General features: G+C 54.8%; 3 protein-coding genes across 12 annotated transcripts; 1 reads left to right on the forward strand and 2 right to left on the reverse strand.

Moving 5' to 3' along the window:
• Positions 1-222: 222 nt before the first annotated feature.
• Positions 223-8266, reverse strand: LOC148381252 (putative transmembrane protein 244). 5 transcript variants are annotated; one of them, XM_088361980.1, is made up of 9 exons: positions 8169-8266; positions 6730-6826; positions 4290-4475; positions 1752-1904; positions 1305-1390; positions 1164-1240; positions 796-997; positions 543-587; positions 223-451 (listed from the first exon to the last, which is right to left on the reverse strand). In XM_088361980.1, the coding sequence occupies exons 4-9, from the start codon at positions 1842-1844 to the stop codon at positions 403-405; spliced, it is 552 nt and encodes a 183-aa protein (XP_088218106.1). In that variant the 5' UTR covers positions 1845-1904; positions 4290-4475; positions 6730-6826; positions 8169-8266; the 3' UTR covers positions 223-402. The 5 variants fall into 5 exon arrangements, with proteins under 5 accessions (XP_088218106.1, XP_088218107.1, XP_088218108.1 ...); XM_088361981.1 differs by having other exon boundaries at positions 872-997; positions 8169-8198; XM_088361982.1 differs by lacking the exon at positions 8169-8266 and adding an exon at positions 7763-7814.
• On the forward strand, positions 2227-8927 carry tmem200a (transmembrane protein 200A). Of its 2 annotated transcripts, none has more exons than XM_088361917.1 (7): positions 2227-2868; positions 4074-4175; positions 4268-4494; positions 4600-4766; positions 4837-6694; positions 7067-7281; positions 8188-8927. In XM_088361917.1, the coding sequence occupies exons 2-5, from the start codon at positions 4075-4077 to the stop codon at positions 5752-5754; spliced, it is 1413 nt and encodes a 470-aa protein (XP_088218043.1). In that variant the 5' UTR covers positions 2227-2868; position 4074; the 3' UTR covers positions 5755-6694; positions 7067-7281; positions 8188-8927. The 2 variants fall into 2 exon arrangements, with proteins under 2 accessions (XP_088218043.1, XP_088218042.1); XM_088361916.1 differs by having other exon boundaries at positions 7091-7281.
• Positions 8342-21781, reverse strand: epb41l2 (erythrocyte membrane protein band 4.1-like 2). Of its 5 annotated transcripts, none has more exons than XM_088361850.1 (23): positions 21612-21780; positions 21431-21537; positions 17618-17784; positions 17440-17544; positions 16937-17119; positions 16045-16149; positions 15934-15976; positions 15782-15857; positions 15616-15712; positions 15401-15525; positions 15242-15329; positions 14648-14800; positions 14481-14578; positions 14230-14411; positions 13901-13986; positions 11848-11907; positions 10843-10995; positions 10633-10695; positions 10069-10416; positions 9693-9821; positions 9519-9617; positions 9357-9437; positions 8342-9254 (listed from the first exon to the last, which is right to left on the reverse strand). In XM_088361850.1, exons 2-23 carry the CDS (start codon positions 21453-21455, stop codon positions 9150-9152), a joined length of 2571 nt encoding a protein of 856 aa, XP_088217976.1. In that variant the 5' UTR covers positions 21456-21537; positions 21612-21780; the 3' UTR covers positions 8342-9149. The 5 variants fall into 5 exon arrangements, with proteins under 5 accessions (XP_088217976.1, XP_088217977.1, XP_088217978.1 ...); XM_088361851.1 differs by lacking the exon at positions 21612-21780 and adding an exon at positions 20550-20670 and having other exon boundaries at positions 21431-21550; XM_088361852.1 differs by lacking the exon at positions 11848-11907.
• Positions 21782-22163: the final 382 nt, after the last annotated feature.

Here is a 22163-nt window from a genome sequence, read left to right on the forward strand (position 1 = left end):
CACAGGTGTCACTGCGCAATTTCTTCAGTAATCGATCGGCACTGATGACGTCATTACGTGCTGACAAATAGAACGGGTACACTCAAATAAAAGCACATGGACTATTGGGCCTGCAACATACACATTTGTCCGAACCTACTTCAAAGTAACATGTAAATCACAATCTAGTTCCATACATTTCCTAAATGAATAAACAATAGAAAAATAATATGGCTGACCAGGTGTCATTTGTACACGAGACGAGTGCTATTTTCCACGCAACGTTACAAAAACACAAGCGCAAACGTCGTCGGATGCTTTGCTCCGTCCGCTGCGATGGGATGCGATGGGATGCGATGCGTCCCGAGCCCTCATCAGAAGTTCTGCAGCTCGGCCGGGTAGACAAAGTTGCTCCTGAAAAGTTTATAGGCCAGCGTCTGCCCTCCGAATATCATCATCACCAGCCCCGAGCCTGCCGAGTAAGTCAACGTGGATGAAACGAGAAAAGCCGTAAAGCGCTTGACGAGGGTCAACACAGGGGGAAAAGATATTCAACATCTCACCCAGTGCAATCCACCAGTGCTCGGTTGAGGGGAAGTCCGACATCACTGGCCAAAGAGAGAAAAAGAAACATACACCAGTTGTAAATGGACGGAGCTCAAAAAGTCCACAAGAATGTCTGAAAAATTGGATGAAATGAACGTGCGTGCCTCTGTGCGTTCCCGTGCACACTTGGTACTTTTGGGAACGCACAGAGCAGACATTGGAAAAGAAAATATGACATTGCAATCAATACATTTCATTCAAATGACATACAGTGATCCTTGTTGGGGTGACAGCCATTGTTGGAGCTCATGACACCCGTTACATAACCTGACTAATCCTCCTGCACCTGCAACAGTCATGGCCACATGCAGCAGCGTGACCGTGATGGCGTAGTCCCACACCCACTCCTCCACGATCCAGGCAAACACCAGCCCTCCCAGAACATAGGTGACTTCTGTGGAGATGACGCCCACTACGGAGGGAGGGAGGGAGGGAGGGAGGTTAAGGGTCCGGGTGCCGCACAGACGTTCATGCGTTGGTGATGAAAACTCAATGTAAACGCCATGGCTGTTAGAATTGGCACCAAGATGGTGCATCCGTGAATCGTTGGCGCTTTGAGCATTCCGCTACGCGCTCACCCAGGTATTTGGGGTTCTGCCATGACGGTTGGGTGGTGTAGTCAAACGGTGCCAACAGGCTGTTGATTTCATGAACCCTGTGAACAAGCAAAACGGCTTTGACGCAAAGGAAACAAAAACACAAATCACTCCCTTGTGTACCTGAGCAGTCCGACGCAGAGGCTGACCGCCACGTAGTAGAGCGAATAGAAGCAGAGCGTGCACGTCAGCAAGTTCTGCAGGACCACCTGAGGACAAAAAGTCAACGACGACGTCAGGATGCCGTTTCTCCCGAGAGCGCTCAAAAACCTTCCGCAAAAGAGCTCGTCGTCGTTGGGCCTGTCACTCGCCGCCATTGACCACATTCCCCTTCCGTTTGTCCGAAGGCCAAAGCGTCGGTGGCGTATTATGGTGCGCGGCGGCCCAGCGGTGTGCGCGCACGCCTCAGCCGAGCCGGCGCTAATTCACTTAGCGGCTTGTCAACACACCGACCGACCAGCCGGCCCACCGCCCGACTTCTTTTCTTGCTCCTGACTTGGCGGACGTATTTTACATGCGCCAGAGAAAATCATAACAAGAGAAGGTCTTCCCCCCCTAAGTGGCGCTTACCCAGGTGTCACTGGGCGTGGTCTTGAGCGAGCCGGCTCCATGGCGCTTGATGAGCGTGAATCCACAACATCGACAGCAGTAGTCCAAAAACATGAATGGTCGTGGCGCCCGCGTGTGGCGCCCAGAGAGAAAGCCGGCCAGAGTGCCTTCCACCTACATGTCAGAGAGAGAGAGAGAGAGAGAGCGAGAGCGAGAGCGAGAGAGCTCGGAAGGATTATTCAAAACAGGATTAGGACTCAAATCTGAGCAAAACACCGCGCGGCGCGATTGTACTTTTCAGTCTACTGTGCTGCCTCTCACAGGTCACTCATGGAACTACACCAGACAATTATGTATGCGGTGTGCCGATTAGGATAGCCTTTTTTTCCAAACCGATCCCGACCGAGTATTTACCTCAAGTCATAGTGATTCTCATCTGGCGTTCTAAGGGCAAGAAAAGCAGGAATCTGCCAAGCCAATGAAAATGAGAGGGAATTACGAGGAGAAGCCATGTGACATTTTTGCCGTCAATTCTTTAGTGTTCAGCGCGTCCCCACGGCAACAGTCTTTGAAAATAAAAATGGCCCAATGGACCTCCGTACGACCTGGCACCATCCCTCCCTCCCCGCTCCCCCTCCGTTTGACGCACATGCCGCGCGAGCGCGCGCGCTCTCTCGCTCGCACACATGTTCACGCGCACCGGAACGCTTCGGAAGAACCGTACATGGAACAAGAAGACGTTTCCTACTGTACAAAAGACGCTTTTTGTGTGCGTCGATCTTTGAACGCAACAGTTTGGGTGGGCATTTCGGAGCGGTGGACGTCGGTCGGGGAGTTTTTACGCGACACGCAGACCGAGGACGACGTCACGTTTGCGGCTTTTCAAGCATCTCAGTGCGGATCCTGCGAGAATTTTGTACAGGAGACGCGCTGGCAGGCAGCGTGACTTTGGAGAGTCCAAACAAAAGAAGGAAAAGAGGCACAGAAGCGGAGCGCGCGGAAGACAAAGTGGTAAAAAAAAAGTGCAGGACTGGGATGCGACAAGAATCAAATAAGACTCGACTTTGCACATATACTGACTCTAGTGTGATGCAGCGAGATGGATTTATTGACGGAAGACTGACGCTCTTACTCGAAGGTAAGGAAATGCAGAAATTGCATCAATGAAGCGGTTTTTTTCTGGAGTTTATAAAATTGTTTCATTTGTCGGACTAAATTCTAGCAGGTTATCTCTTGAAAACGAACGCAACGTTGCCTTTCGCAGGCGCACAATACTTGTTAAGGCCATAGGTGGGATCGCAGCATCGTGCTGTGGCCTTAGCACTTTTAAACAACTCGTACGATTGCTGAGGGAGGGAGGAAGGAAGGAAGGAAGGAAGGAAGGAAGGAAGGAAGGAAGGAAGGAAGGAAGGAAGGAAGGAAGGAAGGAAGGACGTCGAAGGGGACGTTTTCTGGGGGCCCGCCCACATGTTAGGGCACCCGGTCACCGTGTATCTAAAACTGAAGCCGCCATTATACTGCCCTCGCGTGGCCAAGCAGAAGCGTCCGTCTCATCGTTGTTTTCCGGGCCTCGAGCGCCACGCACGCCACGCTTTTGCCTGCCTCCGCTCGCTTTGTGTGCGCACGCAAGGGACAAGAACGCAGTGTGCGCTTAGCGGACTCCTCGCCAGCTAGCATGTTTCATACGCCGTTCAATGTTGGATGAAGGACTACAAGCCTTTCAATTATTTCTCAACGCGCGTTTCCCCATCTGGTTTGCAAAGGAGAGACTCGGCTTAGCCACTGACGCCATGCCGGTGTCCGTTTTGTTGACAACTATTCTTTGGCAAATGCTCCGAGGTTAAGGAGCGATGTGAAGCGGGGTCAAGTTTTGAACGCCACACCTGTCCTCACAGCTGGCTGTTGCCACGGAAACAAGTCACCACCTCACAGCAGCTAACATGTCCAAAGAAGGCAAAAAGTGTCTTTGCAGAGGAACGCTATCTCAAAGATGATGTTTGGACGCACCGTTTTTTTCATGTCTGGCGCTTCAAAGGCCCAATGCTAATGTGCAGATTCAAGCCGCATTTAAGGCTTCTAAAAATAGTCACGGCTATTGGCGGCCAGCTGCCGCCACGCACGACAACGGAGCTTTGAGAGATGCAAACGATCCGAAAAATGCATTTCGCCAACAAATGTGTTTGGCGAGCTTGTCGGCTCTTTTGGAAACGCAAAATCTATTCGCCGCTTTGCTTGTTACAACGCTGGCAAACGTGCAAAAAGCAGAGAGAGACGTCAATTGGGCTAGCTCACGAAAGCTGTCGCCGTACGCTAATCTCTACCGTTTTGTCTTTTGTGGCAAAGTATGACGGCCGCAGCCGGCGTGCTGACGGGCTTGGCCAAGCTGAAGCGGCAGGATTCGGTCCGCTCTCAGCAGCGGCCCGCCGAGGAGGAGCGAGCGCCCAGGTCCCAATATTGAGGCCGTTTTCCGCGTTAGCATTGGGCAGCTCATTTGCTGTCAACCTGCTTGCTTGCTTTTAACATTTGCATTGTGACAGAAAAGGGAAGCGGCGCACTGACGTGGTGGTGGTGCGCGGCCGCTTGCGCCTCTTCTCCGCTTCGGGGTTCTTCCTCCTGCTGGGCCTGCTCATCCTGGCTGTCGGCGTCGCCATGGCCACGCTGGGCTACTGGCCGCAAGCCTCGGGCCAAAGTGGCGGAGGACCGTCCCCGCCGCCGGCGGCGGAGAGCGCCCCCGAGAGCTCCGGCCTAAGTCAAAAGACAGAAGGTCACAGCATTTCAGCTTGCAGATTTGCGCTCAGATTTGCTCAAAACAGAGGCGTGCGTGCGTGCGTGCGTGCGTGCGTGCGCGTGCGCGTGCGGCTGTGCGCAGGTCGGGGCGGCGGGCAGTGGCGAGGAGGCGCTCTGGCGCGCTTCCTGGAACGGCACCGGCACTCGGAGAGGATGAAGATGTTCGGGCCCTTCACCATGGGCATCGGGATTTTCATCTTCATCTGCGCCAATGCCATTCTTCACGAGAACAGAGACCAGGAGACAAAGGCGGGTGCAACGTTACGCCGCGGCGTTGCGCCACGCCATCAACTAAACATTTGTCTGTGGCTGCTTGCAGATCATCCACATGCGAGACATGTACTCCACCGTCATCGACATCCACGGCCTCCGCAAGAAGGCGCAGAAACAGCACCGCCACGACCGTGGGGACCACGAGCCCGGGGACCACGACCCGGTGGCCTTCTCCTCCTGGGCGGAGGAGGAGGAGGCGCTGCTGGCCAAAGAGGAGGAGGAGGAGGAGGAGGAGGCCGGCAGGTGGCGGGCCAGGATGCGGTGTAGCTTCGCGCCGCCGCTCCACAAGGACCGCTCGTCGCCCCAAAGAGGAGGGCACCGTGCCCGCTCCATCGTCTCGTCTTCCATCACGGCATTCACGCTGCCCGTCATCAAAGTCAACAACTGCGTCATCGACGAGCCGGACGCGGAGGCCGTCCCGGAGGAGCCGGGACGAAGCGGGAGGGATGAGGACAGGTCGCAACCGCCAGGCGTCGCCACGCTGTCTCTGGCGGTCCCGTCGCCGTGCCTGGCCCGGGGCTTCAAAGCGTCGCGCTTGCACCGGAGCCACTCTGCCTCCTCCGTGTCCTCGACTTTGGGCTGCTGGCTTTCCCCCGGCGCGGCGCAGTCCGACTTTGGTTCCAACTCCTCTCTGCACATGCTCGGCAGCCACTCCAAATCTCTGGACCTAGAGCGCCGGCCCGGCACGCTCGGCGTGCACGGCCATCAGCGCAAGCACCCCAGTTGGCCTCGCTTGGACGGCAGCAGCTGCGGCTTCAAGGGCTACGCCCGGCTGGAGGGCGGTGGCAGTGGCGCAGGGACGATGCCGCCGCCGCCGCTTCTGCCACCGCCCGCCGCCGGGCGGGACTACAGCAAGCGAGAGAAGCTGTTCATGATTTCCCGTTCGCACAACAATCTGATGTTGGAGCGCCACGACACGAGCAGCAGGACCGTGAAGCGGGGCGGCTCAGAAACGCGCTTCTAAGACTCAATGAGTCACCGTTATAACGCACCAGCAGACAGCTGGCTCCAAAGGTGCTTCTGAAACCTCAACGCGCGCACAAAACGCTGACGTCGCCACCGTAACCGCGGCAACGGGCCAGCGTACGGATGTCCAAAATACAAAAGGCCAACAATTAAAGATGTTAAATCATCTGAAATTAGAACTCATTTGAAAAAGAAGCAATCCATTTGCCCACAAAGTTCATTGAGGATCTTTACAAAGCTGGCAAAGAGTGGCATTTCCTTCCGGCCTGTCGACGCTCTCGGGTAAATGGCACGCTCGTTACGTCATGCGAGAAACGTGTCGTTCGTTTATGAAGCCCAAAAAAAAAAAAGCCACCGTCGGCATGGCAACGAGCATCACGGGCGACCCCCGCCGTCACTTATGCTAAAATGGCCGAGGGGAGGGGGGGGGGTTGCCATGACAACTGGAGGAAGACGAATTGAAGGGCCATGGGAAAGTTCTCCAGACAAGACTACATTTCTATGTTGGGTGCATTTTGCGGAGGAACAAAAACAACCAAACGTAGCGCTGAGCAGGTGTGAACGTTGCCAAGTGATCAAGAAAACATCGAGCCATAAAAGTAGACATGGAAATGAATTCCTTCAAAGTCAACGCTCCATACGGCCAAAGTGTGTTTGTCCGGCGGGGTCGCTGATCAAAAGCACGATGTGACAAAAAAATAAATAAAATAAAATAAAAGGCTTTGTTTTCACGTTGCGACCTTTGTACGGACGGGCCGTGCGGCTAATCTGCTTAGTGAATCGGCAGAGTGCAAAAGAGCAAAGTTCACGTCATCGACGACGGCAGAGTGAGCGAGAGCAAGCCGAGCAAAGCAAAGCAAAGCAAAGCAAAAAAAAAAGCCGCTCAAATGACAGCTTGCGGTCTTTCCAAGATCTTCAGCGCCATATTGTGACTTTGTGTGAGTAGTTAAGGCTTCAAAGTTGTTTGCCATACCTGCTGAACGGCTGACTCGAAATTCAAACGGAGCGCTCGCGTTTTGGGTCCGGGTGGCTTTGTCTCTCCGGCGTCCAGGCCACGGCTCTCCACAACACTGTATATAGGGAGGGATACCTTGAGTCAAGCTTAGCGGAGCAACAGTCTCTATTGCTTTGTTGTTGCTTTTTAAACAATGCTTTTCATCGAGTCAGTCCTGACCCTTCTTGGTCAGAATCAAAGCATGGGGAGTTACCAAATGCCCTTCTGCGGGCGCTTGTCATGTTTCAATTGTTTCAATTATTTCAATGATTCGAACGACCGTGATTGATTCGAACGACCGTGAATTTGGCTTCAGCGTAACGTCGTCTTCCCGGAGCAGGATGGAGGTGCTGAGCGGGCCCTGGGCCGGCCTGGCTCTCTTTCTGAGGAAGGCAGTCACACAGACAGACGGAGACAGAGACAGAGAGACGACTGACAGCCTCCCATCGCTGTGCCTCTTGGGCCTGTTCTTCTCCGTCTGCGTGCTCTTGTTGCAACTGGTGCTCTATTTCCATCAGAAGCTCAGCCAAGGTATGCGTCCCGGTATTTTTGTCTTACTTTTGAATGTCGGGGACAATATGTTGAAATGACCAATGACTATGCATATCGGACGCTGGCTTCCGGAAATACATGATCAAGTCCGAACTTCAATCAATTGGGTTCTGGAAATACTGACGGCCCACATGATGAAGTTCAAACTTCAATCAATTGGGTTTTGGAAATACTGGCGGCCCACATGATCAAGTTCAAAGTTTGGGGTTCTGGAAATACTTTTGGTTCGTCTGACGGCCCACACATCTGAAGTGTTTGGTTCGAAGTCGTCAACAGCGTCGTTTGATCCCAGCCATCTTGTCTTGCCCAATGTAGGCAAACGTTCATGTCAATTTGATCCTTTCAATTCGACACAAAACATTGTACAATACTCAAGTTAAGTGTCTCAATGTGGTCAGAAAAGGATTCTGGCGGTCAACGAGAAAGCACACAGCAGTGCGTTAGTTTCAAATGTACTTACTTGTCGACGAAACGAGCTGGACTTGGGGGCGGGGTGGTTGGGGACGTCTCAAGGCGATGGATGACAAACGTTGGAGCGCGCGGAAAGGACGCCGCGTGTAATCAATTCACCCACCACACGTGTTGGCTTTCAAAACGCGAGCAAAACAAAAGGCACAAGCTCGTGCAACAACATTTGCTTGGATACGCTTTGCCTTACGATCATGGCTTTAGACTCACTTTGAATCTCTCCCACTCCAAAAATGAAATTGGCGGCATTTGAGTGGCTGGCGCCGCTTTTTTTTTCTTTTTTTTTTTTTGAGACGACGAAACGCGACCGACTTCCTCGACTACTTCTTTCAACGTCTCTACTTGTGCTATCAAAAGTGCTACGGCGTATGCTCGGCTGTATTATTAAGAGCGAATACCGTCCGTCACTGTTTGCAGTGGAGCTTGAGCTCGCTGGGCTTTCACACGACGGACGCCAGCGCCATCTACAGGCCGCTCCGCCGTAGTGCACGCAAGAGGAGTAGGAGCGTCGGTGCGCATGCGTACACCTGTGGAGGACGACTACGGAAAGAAAAGAACAGAACACACCTCAGAGGATTACAATGTTTTATTTCAAGTGTTACACGCCAATTGACTTGAAGAGTTGTACGGGCCAATAAAGTGGCGAGAAAGGAACAATCTTGGGAGCAATGGGGCTACGTGGAAAATACTAAAGCTGCTGCTGCTGCTGCTGCAGGGCGTTTGGCTCTACAGATCTGGATCACAAACATTCCCAGGAATGGACTTTGCAGCCAGCCCTACTGCTCCTTTTGCACTGAGTCAAAGAACATATTGTGTCATTTTTAGTGGTTTTAATGACCCCATCCCCAACAGAGGGAAACTGGGAGAGAAAGAAAAAAACATGGGTTCACAGAGGAAATCAAATGCGGCCTAAGCAAAACTACAGATATAGTTGTGACATCCAAAAGGTGAAAGTCTGCAATGTCATGGCAAAAGTGTTTTTATAAGACTCCATCTGCCTAAAATAGTTTCGGGGCTAAAAACATGAGATTCAAATATTTCAGCTTTGAGAAGATTTGACGTGTAAAAGTGTGTCAATTTGAACAAATCTAATAAAAAAATCCAGTCTACAAAAGTGGAATGTTTGGTTTAGTCTTTTTTTTTTTTTTTTTTTTCTTCAGACATAATGATGAGAGCATTGTGGGAGTCATCCCCAAATGCAAAACGGGAGTCGTTGCCAAAGCCATGAAAAACAAGTTAAAACATGCTACTAACGTTAAGCTAACAACGTGGTTCCTTAGCTCCCTCGGTGTCTGTTATCAGATACTTTTTAGGATTGTTACTTTTTGGGGGAGGGTACTTGGTTGTCATCTTGTGGGCACCTCTTCACTCACTCAAGGTCAGTCGTCCTCGTCGGCCAGTTCCGTCTCTTTGTGAACTACCACCCTGGTGACAGACATATCGGGATGCTGCTCTTTGGCCTCCTTGATGGCCTGGGCCAGGGCCTTGCAGAGACAAAGAAAGAAAGACACAATCACTCGGTCAGCCCAACATCACGGCGGGGCGGGGCAGGGCAGGGCATGGCGGGCGCTTCACTTGCAGCCAACCTCGTCGTGGTCGATGTCGCGGTCGCCCGTGATGACAATGCGCTTCTCGATCCTCGTCTCCGACAGGCCACCCTTCCGCGTCTGCACGAGAGCAGCCGGCGGAATGGAAAGGCACCGCTTTGAAAAGCGCCCAGTCCAGTGAGCGAGCGAGCGAGCGAGTACCTTAGTGATGTGCGTGGTGGTGGTGGTGCACAGCGACTCCGAGGTGACGCTCTGAGCCGTCGTCAGGACCCCGGGCTCTCCGTCGCCGCTTCCATCCGGCTGCCGACAACAAACCAAAGTGGCGTCGTCCCGAGCGAGCCGACTGGGGGGGTAGGGGACTCTGAGATGACGCACCTGCGCGGCCTCGTACGTGATGGTCTTGGTTTCTGTGTGCACGATGGGCACCTCCTTGGTGGCGATCTCGCTTTTGTGCTCCGCAAACGTGTCCGATATGGTCAGCGTTTCCGTCTTGACCACGGGCGGCTGCGACAGAGGCGTTCCAAAATGTCAGCAATTAATTCCTCTGACGGCGGCCCGGTGAGCCATGCGAGATGTAGACCAAGCTCAAGACCGAGGGAGGGAGGGAGGCAGGGAGGGAGGCAGGGAGGCAGGGAGCGAGGAGGGTCAAATTCCACGCGCGCTCAGCCGCCGACACAAAACGACACGACACGAGCGGAGGCCCGGGAGACGCCACCAAACGCAGCAAGAGAGCAGCCCACCCTGACTTTACCTGAGAGCAACAAATAACCTGCGCCGGTCGCTCATCCTCCGCCACCTCGCCGTTGGCGGGACCATTTGGAGCTTGGCCGGGCCTCGTCGTGGCTTCTTCCGCTGGGTTCTTGTCTTCCTCCGCTTCGGCAGGCCGGCTAAGCTCCGCCGACTTCTTCTGCTCCTCCCTCTCCTTCTCCTGGTCCGGGCAATATTCCGCCTCCCCGTCGCTCTGGGACGAAGCGCTCTCGCCCTCCTCGTGCTGCTGCTTCATCTTTTGCTCTGTTGCTTGGGCTTCCGGCGCGTGCTCCACCGCATTGGCGGAAATCTCTCGCACCGCGACGGTTTCTTCAATTTCAACTTCCGTCGTCTAAGTGCACGCACGTGCGAACCAACACAAAATGAGGCGGGCGCACGCACACACACACACGCACACGTACACACACACACACACAGCATGGGAGAAAAAAGCAAAATATTAGTATGGACAAAAATGATGTTATGGGACCACTGAGGTTAAAAGCAAAAGCCAACATTTGGACGGACGTGATGCTGCGTGGAGAGGAAAGCGTGAAGGTTAGAGCACCTTGGAGGCTTCTGGGCCGGGGCTGTTATCTGCTGCGCTTGCTGCTGCTTCTGTTACGGGCGCCTGTGTGTCACACACACACACACACACACACATGGGTAGCCAGCACACGCGTCAATCCCGTGTCACAGAAGCTACTTAAAGTCTAGGCAGACCCGCGGCGCATGCACTTGGAACAGACGGCATCAGGTGGGCCGGGTCGGGACGTACCGCGGTGGGCTGCTGAGGAGAGGAGGCGACGCGCTTGTCCCAGAGGTTGCGCGGCGGCGGAGGGGAGGGGGGCGGCGCCTCCATAAAGGAGCGTTTGAGCTGGCTAACGCTAGCCTGGTGTTTGAGGACTTCCTCTTGGCTCTTATTGTGCTCCTGATCGGGGGCCGATGGAGGTTCCGTTTGGACGTTGGACAGGAGCGAGGGAGGGAGGGAGCGAGGGAGGGAGGAAAGAAAGAAAGAGGGAGGGAGGGAGGAGGGGGGCATTGGGTCACAGGAACATTAGGCTGTCGAGGCGCATTTCACTTGTGACTTTTGCATTGGAGGTGATCACTGCGGCCGGCGTCAAACGCGTGCGTGGGTGGAGCTTGCGCTTCTCATCTGATTGCCAATTGGAATTCTCTCAAGGTTGACATTTTCATTTCTTCTAAACAAGTCAAATGGAATCGTTGGCGTACATTTTAAAAGCGGGGCACCTCAGCCAAACTGGATGGACGGCGCCAGCAACAACTCCTAAAGCGGGTTCCGTCGTACTTGGGGACAAATTTGCCGCTGCCCACGTTGGCGATCACCTCCGAGTTGCACCACGTAGCTGCCGGTTTTAGTTGGTAAGCAAACGGCAAATCATCAGACAGAGTGATGGGGGGCAGGGGGGGCAGGCTTGGCACTAACCCTGTAGGGGTTACTGAGGCAGGGTTAGTCGGGCCAGTCGTGGAAAGCGCAAAACCCGGGAGCGGCATTCCGCATGCACGCGTCACAAAGCGGCCATTGTGCAAATACTTCATGGCAGCGGATGAGCGGCTACTTTGGGCAGCTTCGAGCCAAGCTGTCCAAAATGGCCACCGCGTGAATTTCAGACCACTGCGAGCATGCAAACCAGAGCCCGACAGAACGGCCGTGGCGGTCGGTCGGGCGGGCAGGCGGTCGGGGGCAGGCGGGGCGAGAAAAGGCGGCAGGCGCGCGCGCGCTGATTGGCGCCCGTCAACGGCACGGCGCTCAAGTACCAACCTCTAACATCAAATTACTGTGCCTGACATAAATATTATCCACACGCGCTCTCAGCGGACTCTGGAAGGTGGACAAATAGAAAGCAGGCAGGATTACAGATCCAACTCAAATCAACACAACAGCAGAAACAAAGATTTCACCCAAAGACGCACACGGGCCAAGGTCAAAGCGGACCCTCGCTCTTTTACAGGAGCGGCTCTGGAAGGCAACAACAAACCCGCGGGCAACACAACCTCGGACGCAAAGCGGGAAAAGAAGGCATGCCGGGTCCAGACGGCCTCTCCCCCTACAGACCTGGGTGGGCGGGGCTTCCGCACGGCCGGGGCCGGAGTCCGCCTTCTTAACCTCGGTGCCGTAGAGAAGGTTGTGGCGATGGGAGGGGCGGGGCGGGCGGTCAGGTCAAAAGAAAACCAAATGGATGATGGCAAAAAATACTAAGTGATGACTTTTCAGCAAATCCATATGCTGCCCCCATGTTACAAAAATACGTCAATTGTGACTGCTCCATACATTTTTGAATGGAAGCGTCAGAAAATTTGTCATATAAAATGCGCTCACTCGCCTTTCTCTTTTGAAATGTCCCGCATTTGCGATGCAGGCGTGACGGGAAGGGGGGAAAAAAAAAACCCAAACAAAAACATGAGGCAAAAAAAAGAAAAATCAAGCGAGCGTCTAGGCGGCGGGATGGCACATTTCCCGCGTGGCCAAAGCCGGGCCGCCGCCCCGCAGCCTCCGCGGGCGGCACAGCGCCAGGCCCAGCAGAGGCGTGGCCAAAAGCAAGGCCGGCACCAGCGAGCGGCCGGCCGCCAGCGCCACGGCCAGCGCCACGGCCAGCAGGAAGGCCGCTGACAGGATGGAGACCAGCGGAGGCGGGCGCGTCCTTGAAAAGGGCTCGGAGGCCAGGCCGCGCTTCAAGGTGGCCGCCAGCCAATGGCAAAAGGGCTTCTTGGGGGCACCAAAGCTCAGCAGGAGGAGGACGGACGGAAGCACGGACGGAAGCACGGCCCTCAGCGAGCGCCGCCCGCCTTCCACGCCGCTCCCTCGGGAGCCGCCCTCTCCCTCCGGGACCGGAGCGTCACACACGGGAGGCGCCGCCGGCTCTTTGGCCTCGGCGCTTGGGGCCTCGGAGACATCGGAGAGCCCGCGCTCCGGCTCCGGCTCCAGCTCTGGCTCCGAGATGGAGTCGAGCGACGGCGGGATGGAGGAGAGGGACGATAACGAGGAGAAAGAAAGGGGGAACATGAAGATGGACTGATGGGGGAGGAGCACGCGTCAAACAGGCCAGTGTCCAAAATTAGCAAGCAAGAGTGAGTGGAGAAGGGGGAGAAACAGGGAGAAACCAGGAGAGACAACATTAGTCAACGTCAAGAGAAAAAGGGTCAACAGGAGGAATGCGGCAGCAGTGGCGGGTGATGAAAACCTTTGGCTGTTTACAGCTAAATTTGCCTAGAAAAACAAATGGAGACACCACGTTGGCTGATAGCTGGCTGATAGCTGGCTGATAGCTGGCTGATAGCTGGCTGATAGCTGGCTGATAGCTGGCTGATAGCTGGCTGATAGCTGGCTGATAGCTGGCTGATAGCTGGCTGATAGCTGGCTGATAGCTGGCTGATAGCTGGCTGATAGCTGGCTGATAGCTGGCTGATAGCTGGCTGATAGCTGGCTGATAGCTGGCTGATAGCTGGCTGATAGCTGGCTGATAGCTGGCTGATAGCTGGCTGATAGCTGGCTGATAGCTGGCTAGCCGGCTGGCTGCAGCCAACAACAAGGAAATCAAATTGGCCTTCAATTTTGCAAGGCTTCACTTGTGATAGCACTTTGGTCATCTCACGAAATGAAAAAGTGCATCGAACATCTGCTAGAACCAAAGAAGACGTGAAGGGAGGCAGGGAGGGAGGAAAAAGGCCAAAAGTGAACGGAGGGGGGTCTATAAGGGGCATGCACAAGCCACGCCACGGCATCCGCTCAACTCCCGACGGGAGCGCAAAAGCCAGTACGCCAAAGCTAAGGCCCCGGCACACCTCGTGGCTTTCCTGCGGCCGACCCAACGCACCTTGGAGTCTGAGCAGAGGTCCGAGTGGGGTCGCTGGCCATGGTCGGCGGCAACGCGGTCCGCCTCCGTGACGCTGATGCTCGGGGCTGAGGAGACAAAGCACAAAGTTTTGCAGCGCAAACTGAACCACGTACGCCGCCACGTACGTTGGGCTGACGTTTTGCCCACGACGCGATGCTCGTGTGGTCCCGTACATTGACCTGAGGGTGGCGCTCTAGAGCCACGTCGACAAAAGAGTCATGAGCCAATCATCCGGCTGGGGGCGACGTCTCACACACACCCACTCACACACAGCAAGTAGCACTGGCGCAAAAAAAAAAAATGTCTACCTCCCTCCAGACTGAAGCCGAGGCGTTGGGACAAGGTGCGCTGAAAAGCGGGCGCCGGGCGGTCAATGAGGGCGCTGGCCAGACGGGTCTGCGTCTGCGTGCGGCCGCTGTAGCGGAACTTGGAGCCCAGCGTCAGGAAGCGCGCGGCAGTGGCGCCAGCGGCGGCCTCCGGCGCGTTGAGCCTGCGGGAAGGGAGGGAAGGTGGAGCGCTCGCTCGGCCGGGGAAAGGTGCGGCCACGCGGTGCGCCTACCTGAAGAAGCCGTGGTTCTCCACGCACACCTTCCAAAGGCGTTTGGCCGAGCGATGGCTCTGCAGCTTGAAGCCCACGCTGCTCTCAAACTGCTCCGTCTGCGGCAAAGCGCATGAAAACCAGGCGATGGTCCGGTGACACGGCGAGCGACGCGGCGTGACTGGTACCTCTCCGGGCCTGATCTTGATGTAGAAGTTGTTCCTCTTGTAGGAAATCTTGAGGATCTTGGGCCAAGCGAAGCGATTGATCCGAAGCCGGTCCTTGTAGACCAGGAGCCCGTTGGCGCACACTCCCAGCGAGATGTCCACACCCTCGGAATCCTGCGCCGGGACGGAGGGGATGCATTTTCGGGGGTGCTTGGCCAAACGGTGCACTCCGGCGGCGGCCGAGTGTCCCGCCCGGCTTGCTTTTGTTTGCCGCTTCGTGTTAGCCGGCAGGCTAAGTCGGTGCCGCAAAGCTTTTAAGTCTGCGGCCATCTGGCGATTGTCAGCGTTCGGCTCATTTCTTCTGTTTCTGGCCACATTTCCTGCTCAAAATCCAAAAGTGGGCTCATCCATCTCGCAGGAATAGGCGCCTGAACCAGCCGGATTTTCCGGCGCAAAGACAAACATGGAGGCAACGTGCATGGGAAGGATGACTGCAGCCCCCGAGGGAGGCGGGCTGTTCCCACGACTTTTTTTTCCCAAAGTGTTTGTACAGCTGAGACACGCACATAACTGACTGATCAAAGTGTGTGTGTGTGTGTGTGTCGGGAGTTGTACCTTTGCGTGGTGCAGGTCCACCCCGTACATGGACAACTTCTTGGCGTTTTCGAGAAAGTGCACGTCAGCCTGCGCCGGCGTCTGTCCCCTGCGCATGCGTACGAGAAAGGCTCCGGTCGGTGAGCGCGCCCGAGCAGCAAACCTTTTGGACTTGCTCACTTGTGGGCTTTGTAGAGCTCCAAAATCTTCTCTTCCATCTCTTTGCTCTGATTGGGGCCAAAGGTCAGGTGGCCAATGCAGTCCAGGGCCCGGGGGCGCTCGGGGTCCCAGTCGCCGTACTCGGCCTGCCGAGGCAAACGCAAGGAAGTGGCCGCCGGCCGGCTCAGGAGCGCTGGTTTTGGACCCGCCGCTGGCTCGCCGGCTCGCCGGTTTACCTGCAGCGTGTACGAGGCCAGCAGCGCGCGAGTGACAAAGGAGCAAGGCAGGCGACCGGACGCCACGTCTTGGCGGAGCTGCAGACACAACAGGTACCTCCACGAGAGAAACAAAGACGTTGACAAGCGCGCGGGGGGGTGTCTCGGACTCCGAGCGCGTGCTCACCTGGTGATGTCTTCGGTGAGCAGCGAGGGGTCGGGCGGGTAGAACTTGACGTTGAAGGCAAACTCCCAGTTGTTGCCTGCGGACGCACGGCGGCGACGCTCGACAAAGGCCCAAAAGCAAACGCTAGCCCGTCTACCGAAAAAAGAACTCACTGCGGATTTGTCTCTTGATCTCCTTGCTGGGGTCCAACCAACACTGATGGGTAAAAATAAAGAGGAGTGAGCCGCTTCGGGGGCCCGCCGCTTTGGGCTCAAAGCACCTACCTTCTGGTCGTGGCGGTCGGCGTACGTCAGGCCAAAGTAGTCCTTCTCCAGCAGGTTGAGGTGCTCGCACACCTTGAAGAACAGGAAGAGACCCTTGGCGCCTTTCTGCTCAAGCAAAGGAGAGAAAGGAGAGTGGAGAGATTGCATGCGACTTGCAGACTTTGATGAAAAGGCTTTGTGGACAACGACAGAAGACAAAAAGGTATGGAGGAACAAGCAAGCGCACGTCCAAATTTGCCACTTCCTGTGAGAGTGTCAAAGCGCCCGCCCCGGCTCGCATTCCGGGAAAATCCTCCACACTGAGCAATGACAATGACATTCAGCCGCACAACACGCACACGCACACACGATGACCTTTGCACGGGCAGAAGGTCAGACAGAGAGCCAGCGGGTGGGAAAAAAGCGCAAAGAATGGAAAGAGAAAAAAATGTGTGTCCCAAACTGGAGCCCTGCATTCTACAAAAGACACTTTCAAGATGGGCAGCACAGTGCAGCGCAGCGCAGCATGTGTGTGTATGTGCAGCCAGCCCATCTGGAATAAAAGGCCACTTCTTCTTCTTCTTCTTTCTCTTCTTCCAGCCAGCACAAAACATCTCTTCAGTGGAGCCCACACGCTGCTTTCAGCTCATGGACGACAGACAGACAGACAGACAGGGTGGCGTACCTGCAAAACGGGACGCGGCGCCCGCCCGACCGCCCGCCCGACCGCCCGCCCGCCCACCGCTGTCCAAAATATGGCGTGGCATCATTGGAATGCATTGAGCGGCCTGCGCCTCAAGCACAAAGCTAGCTCCTCATGAGTAGACGCTGAAAAAGGCTCTTTGGCCAACGGTTGGACCCTTTCAAGACGAGCAAGACTTTTGAAAGCGGCAGAACCTGCCGTCTGTCTCACCTCCACCTCGCAGGCAAAGTCGGAGCCGTCCGGGAGGGTCACGTGACACACCGCCAGCTTCATCTTGCTCTTCCTCACCAAGCGCAGCGGCGAGCGGAACGTCGAGGTCCGGCCCTCCGGCTCCTCGCTTGCTCCCTCCTCCGCCCGGCAACCGCCCTCACCCGTCTCGCTCTCCCCGGCGGGCTGGAAAACAGAGACGTGCTTCAAAGTTGCTCCTTTCTTTGCAAAAACGGTTCCGGGCCAGCGTCGGGACCCCTCCTCGAGGCTTACAATTTCGTTTGTTTTGTATCGGAACGGCGACCATGCGCATCCGTTGCTGAGCTGTTAAGCAGATTTTCAAGGCAAAGTGGATGGAGAGAGGCGCCAATCAAGCGCCCTGCCCATCAGCGTTCGATCTTCCCCGACTTGGGGCAAAGCCGATTAGGCCGTTCCCTCCCGGCCGAGCGAGCGAGCGCATTTGCAGCCCAGCGCTTTGGGCCGCCGTGGCGTGCCAGGTCACCTACCTGGGACTGGAGCGCTTTTTCTTTGAGTTGCGGTTCCTTGCCTTCTGCTTCCTCAGCGTGTCCGTTCACTTGCGGGAGCGCCTCTCGGCCACCGTTTTCCGGGCTCTGCGGGCGGCACCGGCTTCGTCGATGAGCTCTACAGGCATGGCGCCGGCCACCTTAACCCCAGACCACGTACCTGGCGGCTTGGAGACGTGCGCTTCTTCAGCCAGGCGGGCAGGTAGCGCGCTATGCCCTTGCCCTCCTTCTCTTTGGCTTTCTCTTCGCCGCCGCCGCCGCCAGCCGGCCGCTCCGCTTTGTCCTTCACCTCCGTTTCCAAGCCCGCCTCTGTCGTCATGGCCGCGCCTGCAACGGAGCGTGAGCACACGTGACGGATTTAGAAGGTGCTCGCGGAGCGCCGGATGCCACTCATGGGAGGCTTGATGAAAAGAAAAGTTCACATTCCTGGGGTGAATGAGCACAAGACAAAAAGGGCAAAACGTTTTCTTGCGTGGCTTTTTGCTACGGTTCGAGGAAGGGCACGTTGCGCAAGCCACTGCTTTTGTGTGCACACAAACAGCTTGGAGGTGAGGATTACCTACGTAGCCTTTCAAACGTCTTCTTGTTACGTTCTGCGCGGGCACTGACTTTTTCCTGAAGCTGCTCCTTCAACCAGGAACATTTGCCCCCTCCACCACCTTCTAAACTAAATCTGAGCCGCACTCTTCGGGGCTCTCTTTTCAAAAGGTACGTGGCATTAAACCCCCCCCCCCCCTTTCTGGATTTGCTCATCTTCCCACAGTCTGTTCAAACAAACAATGGCGCACGCGTTGAAGGCAGATTACGAGCTCATGTGGACGGACGGACGGACGGCTGTGAGCGTCACATTCGTACAGTTCCACGGGGATCAGCACGCTTGCAAAAAAAAGAAAAAACTATGCTGAGCAACAGCGGCTGTCAGACAATTAGCGAGCACTTCCAACTTTACGGCCGGCTGTCTGGAGGAGGGGGGGGTCCTTCCCCATCCTGACATGTCTAATTTTACGGGAGGGGCGGCAGAGACAAAGACGTCAAGACTGCTTTCATCAACGAGCAAGGGTGGAAAAGGCCCGCCCGCCCGCCGCCCCTTTGGCACCGATGTCGGGTTTCCACGGCAACGGCACTCGTGGACGCCAGGCATAAATCCCAGCGGAGACAAGAGATTACCGCAGCAAAAATAAAGATTATTGAGCAGGCGTACAAGTGACAAAAGAGATTACAATCCCGCCTCAACCTCCGTTGCAGATCTACAGCCGACTCCGTGACCGAGTTAACCTGTGCCGTCACACCCCACAACAAAAGCGAGGCAATGTGTTTGCGCGCTTTTTAATGTCGATCGGTGTTGATATCAAGTCGCGCTCGGGGCGCAAACACGGCCGCCGTCCTGTCACGCGGCACGCCGATCCGATTATCCCAAGGATAATCTGCGCGCGGGTGCATGCTGCTGTCTGTCGGCATGTCTGTCAGTCCATTAGGGCCTCCCTCCCTCCCTCCGTCCGTCCGTCCGTCCGTCCAAGTGGCCTCACCTCGTGTTGGCCCGAATCTCGCTTTGGCCAAGAACGGCCGCCCCGGCCCATATGTGCCATTGTCACCCATCGTTCAGCAATTCGTGACAACGTGCCGGCGGGACCAAAGAACAAATATTAGCAGCGAGGGGAAACTGCTGATGAAAGCGCAAACGACACACTCCGAGTCTGGAGCGGGTGCGCCGTCGCTATAGAGAAGTACATCCCATAGAAGGCGGAGGCAACGGGTGCCAGAAGCGGCGAGGCGCTCGGCTGGAGAACAGAGAAGGGATAGCAGTTACAGGTGGGTGAGAGGAGAAGCCCCCACGTCGAACCCGGTCGGTCACAAAGTCAGCAAGAAACACACACGTACGCACGCACACACATGCACACGCGCGCACACACACACACATTCACACACAGGCAGGCTTTTTCAGCAATATCTGTCGCTCTCAACTTCCTTCTCACTTCCTGCCTCCCCGACGTCACTTGTTGGCTATTTTCATCTTCCAGGGGTCTCCTAAACTTGGTGGTGGTCCTGATAAGAGCTTGTGCTAGCCAAAGAGGGCCCTTCATGCATAGCAAGGTCCCTATAACTATTGGTCAAATGTAGCAAAAGGATGTTGGACAAAAATAGCTTCTTTCAAACTGAAGCTCCTTTTAATGAGCAGAGGAATCCAGAGCTCCCAATTGAGGCCTCTCATTAGCGAAGTGGACAGAGCCGCTACTGTTCTGTCAAATTGGTGTGGACAGTTCTACTGTAGGTACAGCAACACCAAGAAGGAGGCAGCAAACCGAGACGGTGTCGCCATCGTCCCGAGCTCGTTCGTGGCTGCAGTGTCCAATAGGCATTAGACACAAAAAGGAGATTTCGGGGCAAAGTCATGCCAGATGCAAAACGAAGCAATTATGTGAGCCGCGATTAAGAGGTTTGATACTTGATTGATTGTTACTGAACTTGTTTTGATACGCCGTGACGCCTTTTCCGGTTCAACAGAGGAAAGGTACGCAAGCCGGGTGACGACTACATTTCCCACACTCCCTTCCGAGCAAACAAGTTCAACACGACGAAGACCCGTTGAAAGAGTATAGGGCCGACGCTCTCCAGCTTAGGCGCGCACGCTTTGGAGTAACAAAAGTGCTGTTTTAAAAAGGCAAAAGCATCAAGAACAACAAAGCACCTCATCTTACCCTGGTTGATTGGTGCCCGCAACGGAGGCGAATGTATGACGACGCGAGCGAGCGAGCGAGCGAGCGAGCGAGCGAGGGGCCGACAACCAGCGCTAACGCAAGCGACACGCACAAGCGGAACCTCACAGGGAAAACGAAATCATGGCTTTTAAACGCCCGAGTTACGGCCACATGCCCACGAGACGTTGCCGTGGATGCTAGTACGCGCACCAACGTGGGCGCAGCGACCGCGATAGAAAGGACCCCCTCCCCGCGGACCCCCTCCCCGCCCCAAACACTCATAATTCGAAACAATTTAGAACGGTTGCTAAAGAATGTAGCGTACCTGCAGATGCAACACACACCCGAGACAATTTCATCACGTGATTTAAAGGGTCAACCAAAACCAAACGATACCTTTTTGAGACAAGTCCCAGTTGAAAAACTATGTGGAGCTCCCTCCCAACGGGTGCTGGCCTCGGCGTGTCCGGCCCTCAAGAACCAATTCCTGTATCGCGAGCCTCCTGCAAACAAAAATCTCCAGCGGACGAGTGTGTCCTGCTCACTGAAAATCTGGCAGAGTGACAATCATTCTCGAGTCCCGCCCCATATCCTAAAAATGTGACCCGTTTCGCTTTGTCATTGGTCGAAGGGGATTTCGATCTTGCGTTCGGCCGCGTCAATGGCCAATGGCGTCGGAGGGAGCGTTCGACACGGACGTAGGCTTGCTAGTGTGGCGCTCTAGCACCCTCTAACGGAGACGTCTGCTCACTGCAACGCCCTATTGCCCAAATAGCGGTTTGAGCCTTAATGTACGACGTTCCGTTAATTCCGAGTTGCAAGTCAAAGACGTCGTTGTCGATCACAAACTTACCAGAAGTAAATAATTACAACAATTACGACTTTGTTGATGATTATATTTATCTTAGGATTAAAGGATGTCAAACAAACTGTTCCGGATAGTAGTGGTACCTTGAGTTTACGTTACTTATAAAAGACAACGCAAAGAAATAAACTGGATTACACGCATTGATTTCTATAGAACTGTATGATGAGCACTGTACGCGGTCTAACTGTTACCATTCGATGTCATCGCATTTTAGTGTGGGTTTGCACGTACCTCACATGTACCCACACCCAGATTACAGGACCTCACCTAATTGTTTTATAGCACAAGGGGAGTTTACATTCGCAAAAGACCAGAAACAAATAAACACACCGCCTCACCATGTTCAGTACACAATGTATGTTTGATGATAATAAACAACAACAAGAGTGTATTTTTGCAATGGACTCACCATTTGTTGAGCAGCATGCATCCATCTATCTATGCATGCATGCATCCATCCATCCATCCATCCATCCATCCATCCATCCAGTAAGTGTGCACGTAAGAGGGCTAGGGCTGCAGTTAGGAATAGGCCAGGCGGTCACTGAGCGCACGTAACGACTATCCATCCTCGTGCATCTCCGATTCACCTGCAAGCCGATGCAAGCCAACCTTCTTCTGCCGCTTGTTGACCAGCGCTCTGCACAGCAGCGCCGCGCCACGGGGCGACCTGTCGAGGGTTATCCCACAAATGGATGCTTGAGTGTCACGCCACAGAAATCAAAGTGAATTGGCCACCTGGCTGTATTCTTCTTGCTTGCTGGTTGTTTCACTAGAGAACGATACAGCTCGACGCCACGCTTTCGCCATCTCGTGGCCACTTATTGAAATGAATGCCGTCTATGCAAAATAAAGCTAGTTCGTATTTTGCATGTCTGTATCTCTCATTTTGCAGCAATTGCAATTATTAATAAACTTGGGAGCAGAACAGAGTTTTGCTCACTGCCTTGGACTAAATCCTTCAACGTGCAGTTGACCAAAACGTTCAAGTGTCAATCAAAGGTTCATTTTGAAGCTCAAGGTTGTGTTTTTCCACCAGGAGGCGCCACCGACTTCTACCAAAGCGAGACTGCGTGCTTTTCCCGAGTCCAACAATAAAACCCAGTCCCGAGGACTTTGTATGCATGAGTGTCACAGGGTGT

This window comes from Syngnathus floridae, chromosome 19 (assembly GCF_059516105.1).
Source record: "Syngnathus floridae isolate MCC-2025c chromosome 19, RoL_Sflo_1.0, whole genome shotgun sequence".
In the NCBI taxonomy this organism is placed as follows: domain Eukaryota; kingdom Metazoa; phylum Chordata; class Actinopteri; order Syngnathiformes; family Syngnathidae; genus Syngnathus; species Syngnathus floridae.

Coding starts and splice junctions, on each gene's coding strand:
- LOC148381252 (XM_088361980.1), bottom strand. CDS start 1,844: ATGTTTTTGGACTACTGCTGTCGATGTTGTGGATTCACGCTCATCAAG. Junction 588..795: donor TCACCCCAACAAGGATCACT/GTATGTCATTTG, acceptor CTCTTTGGCCAG/TGATGTCGGACTTCCCCTCA. Junction 452..542: donor GCACTGGTGGATTGCACTGG/GTGAGATGTTGA, acceptor CTTACTCGGCAG/GCTCGGGGCTGGTGATGATG.
- epb41l2 (XM_088361850.1), bottom strand. CDS start 21,455: ATGGATGCATGCTGCTCAACAAATG. Junction 15,977..16,044: donor CCGACCGCCACGACCAGAAG/GTAGGTGCTTTG, acceptor TTTACCCATCAG/TGTTGGTTGGACCCCAGCAA. Junction 10,696..10,842: donor CTCCTCAGCAGCCCACCGCG/GTACGTCCCGAC, acceptor TGTGACACACAG/GCGCCCGTAACAGAAGCAGC.
- tmem200a (XM_088361917.1), top strand. CDS start 4,075: ATGACGGCCGCAGCCGGCGTGCTGACGGGCTTGGCCAAGCTGAAGCGG. Junction 4,176..4,267: donor GAGGAGGAGCGAGCGCCCAG/GTCCCAATATTG, acceptor GCATTGTGACAG/AAAAGGGAAGCGGCGCACTG. Junction 4,767..4,836: donor ACAGAGACCAGGAGACAAAG/GCGGGTGCAACG, acceptor GGCTGCTTGCAG/ATCATCCACATGCGAGACAT.